At 36.2% G+C, this 3,833-nt stretch overlaps 1 protein-coding gene across 1 annotated transcript in view; it reads right to left on the reverse strand.

The window, feature by feature from the left end:
• The window catches only part of LOC107740507 (Fc receptor-like protein 5), a 28,079-nt gene that overhangs the window by 19,543 nt on the left and 4,703 nt on the right, over window positions 1-3,833 (reverse strand). Inside the window, exon 3 of the mRNA XM_016552958.1 lies at window positions 413-685. Coding sequence (XP_016408444.1) covers window positions 413-685 — 273 coding nt within the window. The remainder of the gene's footprint in view (window positions 1-412; window positions 686-3,833) is intronic.

Below are 3,833 nucleotides of genomic sequence, written 5' to 3' on the forward strand. Positions count from 1 at the left end.
ACTCCTTCACCATCAATGTCACATCTGAGAGTAACTGTGTCTCCTCTGAATACATGTTGAGCAGGTTTAATGGTCGCTTTGGGTTTTGGTCTTTCTGTACAACAACAACAATTCACAATAAAAAATTATGTGCTATATAATATAATAAATACAACATGCAAATCTAAGAGGGTTTCAAACCCACAATCTTTAGGTTAATAGCAGGTTAGATTACAGTAACTGATGATTGAGAGTTTAGTAATTAAAATCATCATCTGCATTCTGAAATCAGAATCTTCAGTTTTAAATCTTAAACTTTTTCAACCACTGTGGAGAACCACTTAAAACGGCTCTGGGATCTAAAACTGAGAAATCACTCATTAATAACATGTTAAACGTGTTTGTGTGTGTATGAAGAGATGATCAAACTCACCTGATACTGTCAGTGTAACTGCATCACTGTCTTGTGAGCTGCGTGATCCTCCTCTCTCTGCTCCATAACAGAAGTATTTACCTGCATCAGACTCCGTAACAGACCTGAATGTGTGTTCCTGTAGTTCACTGGTACTGTAGGATGAATCATCTTTATACCAGCTGTACTGCCAGCTAGTGACTCCTTCACCATCAATGTCACATCTGAGAGTGACTGTGTCTCCTCTGAATACATGTTGAGCAGGTTTAATGCTCACTTTGGCTTTTGGTCTTTCTGTACAACAACAACAATTTACAATAAAAACAATGTGCTGCTTTTACTGTATGAACACAGTTGACTGATTGTAAAACATTCATGCTAAATAAGGTAAGACTGAAGTGTTGTTCTCTGTAGCTGTTAGGCGGTATGGTCACTTGTATCTTATGAAATCATTTGCACATTGTGCAAGGAAAAGTACTTGCTATGTATTTGCTCACTGCTAATGGTCATTTATAAAACTTGTTTAAAAAGGTGTGTTTATAATCAAAACGTTTATTTTCTCATCTGGTTTGTAACCATTAGTGAGACATCACCCATATGTTATGAAATATATAAGTATACATAATTCTAAATGGCGTAGAGATTAACAAAAAAAAAAATCATTTCTGACCAAGAGGTGGTGAAACAAAAACAGCAATATATTTTACAATGTCTCATAATCAATATTACAGAAACTGTAAATATCTTCATTTCAAGATCAAGAGAAGGATCTTGTTTTTAGACCAAAGGGTTCAAAGTTATAAGCAAAAGAAAATTCACTACACATGTTTGGTGCTTGACCCCTAAAAATCTGAACACTTTTCAACCACATCTGAGGAGAATCACTTAAAACTGCTCTGGGATCTTAAATTAAAACCCTTATGCGCTGTTCGTTTGGGGTATACACTTGTGCTGTTTGGCGTCTCCAGAGACCCCAAACATCAAAATGTGATGATAATGCTTTTTAAAAACAAACGTAATTTGACTCAGTTTATTAATGTTTTTACTCTAAATTTGTGCAGTTTTGGGATGATTCGTGGAATTTTTTTTAATTTATACGAATAAATAAAAAATTATATATATATTCTTTTTACTTTTTATGTAAAATAGACTTTATAAAAGACCCACATTCCTAATTTTAATTCATGGGGATAACGTGGCCAATGTGCCATACCATAATGGGAAACTGTTTCCATCTACTTGAAAACAAACACTTTTAAAATGAGAAAAACATGACATTTCAACTACAGCCACCACATGGCTCTAGAGCATTACTCAGTGGCTCATTTGCCATTTCCACATAGGTATAGATCTTTTCACAAGTTTTTTATTTAGATATATGTTAAGAGATTATAAAACCATTATTGTAATAATAAAAAATGACTGTCAAAGTTTAGCAGTTTTTTGTATTGAAGTATAATTTTTGCAATTATGTCAAACCTGTATGTAGTGTTATATGTGTGTATTAGTGTGTATATATGTGTGTGTGTGTGTGTGTGTTTACATTTATTCTCCATTGTGCATGTGCTGTGGTGTCCCTCCATCATTTCTGTGTGTGTTCTTCGTTGTAGCTGATTTTTATTTGACAAATTATATAAGAGAGAGCCACTCATGTCATGTCACTTTTTCATGTCTTGTGAGTGGGTTTTATGAGCGTTGGGGAGTGGGGTAGGTGTTGTATGGGTTTTTCATCCACCGCAGATGTGCTGTGGTGTCACTCCTTGTCTGCATTGTAACTAACATTTATGACAAATTATGTAACAAAAAAAAATCAATATTTTGTAGTCTCCCATTGATTTCTATGGGCGATTTTTTTGGGGTGGGGTGTCTGTGGGGGTGGATGTGTGTGCGAGCATAATCGTTCTGCATTGTGAACGTGTGGAAGGGTTGCCACTTCATTTTCATGTATTTTGTGGTCTGCGTTGTGGTGGATTTAGTGATTTTATTTGACAAATTAAAAAGAAAAAGTATTGATTTACCCATTCATTTCAGTGTGGGGTCTCCAGAGACCCCAAACATCCTGAGTGTGACTTTTTTCCCACACTAACATACAGCAAGATATCAAGCCAGTTTATTTTTTTTATTTGTAAAGCTACCAAGTGTTGGCAGCCACACAAAGTCTCATGCCATTTACATAAAGGGAAATTTTTTTTATTATTATTATTTCAGCAAACGTCATTTGTGGTCAAAAAGACCCCAAACAGCACCTAAGGGCAGGGTGCGAACTACGGGGGAGCTAGGTGGAGCTCGGCTCCCCTTAATAAGACATGGGCTCCCCTGAAAACGTGATTTGTGAAATTTTGGGGGGTCTCAAAAAATATTGACAATGTGTTATTTTGACGTGCAATTTCAGTTTTGTGTAATGTGATCATTGTAGATTATTATGTGTAAAACTGCAAAAATATCATTCATTCATGCCTGATGGCGATTTAAACCTAATTCACTTCAATAAAGATAACTATACATGCTATTCTTGTCATGAGCATCGAGGTGTGGGGGCGCTGCGGTGCAAATTCCACTCATGTTTAGTACATGTTAACTCAAAGATTCGTAGAAAAAATATAAACGTTGGACTCTGTGGTCGATTCTGTGTTAAGGTAAGGCATGTTATTCGCAATTATGTGTTGTGGCTGGGTTGTTATAGGTCTGCGTGACTCTCGATGTCTTAGGCCTAATTGAACGGAGGAATTATGGTATTCTTCTGTAGCCTGACGACGAGTAACTTTAACCGTTTTTTATGTGAACTCAAAGACAGCCTGACGCTTTGCTTCTAGACTAATTGTGGGTGGCTGTTTGTTGTTTCACCTAATTCGTGTCGATAAAGTATAATAGGGTAAATCCTGTATAGTGATTTGGTTAAGAAATCACTCTTTAATAGCATGTTAAACTTGTGTATGAAGAGATGATCAAACTCACTTGATACTGTCAGTGTAACTGCATAACTGTGCTGTGATCTGCGTGATCCTCCTCTCTCTGCTCCATAACAGGAGTATTTACCTGCATCAGACTCAGTAACAGACCTGAAAGTGTGTTCCTCAAGGTTATTTTCGTAAACGAAAACTAAAACTTAGACGAAAACGATTGGTCAAAAAAACAATTTTCGTAAACTGAAATAAAATTTAAAAAATCAAAATAAATGAAAAACGAAAACGAAACGAAACTAACAACAGTTATTGCAAAACTAACTGAAATAAAATAATAATTATAAAAAAAAAATCGTTTTCGTAATCATTACGTTCTCACCCCATGGCGGAAAAATATATGAGCTGTCTGTCGGTTTAGGGGAATACCGGGAAATACCCGTAAATGGCGCATCATGCACGTGAGGTTATCTGACGGAGAGACGCAAAGCAGTTTAAAGCAGAGTCCTGCACGGGTCCTGTTTGGTAAACCTGCATCCGCA

The sequence above is a fragment of the Sinocyclocheilus rhinocerous genome, unplaced genomic scaffold, assembly GCF_001515625.1.
Source record: "Sinocyclocheilus rhinocerous isolate Xijiao unplaced genomic scaffold, SAMN03320098_v1.1 scaffold4119, whole genome shotgun sequence".
NCBI classification, from domain to species: Eukaryota; Metazoa; Chordata; class Actinopteri; order Cypriniformes; family Cyprinidae; genus Sinocyclocheilus; species Sinocyclocheilus rhinocerous.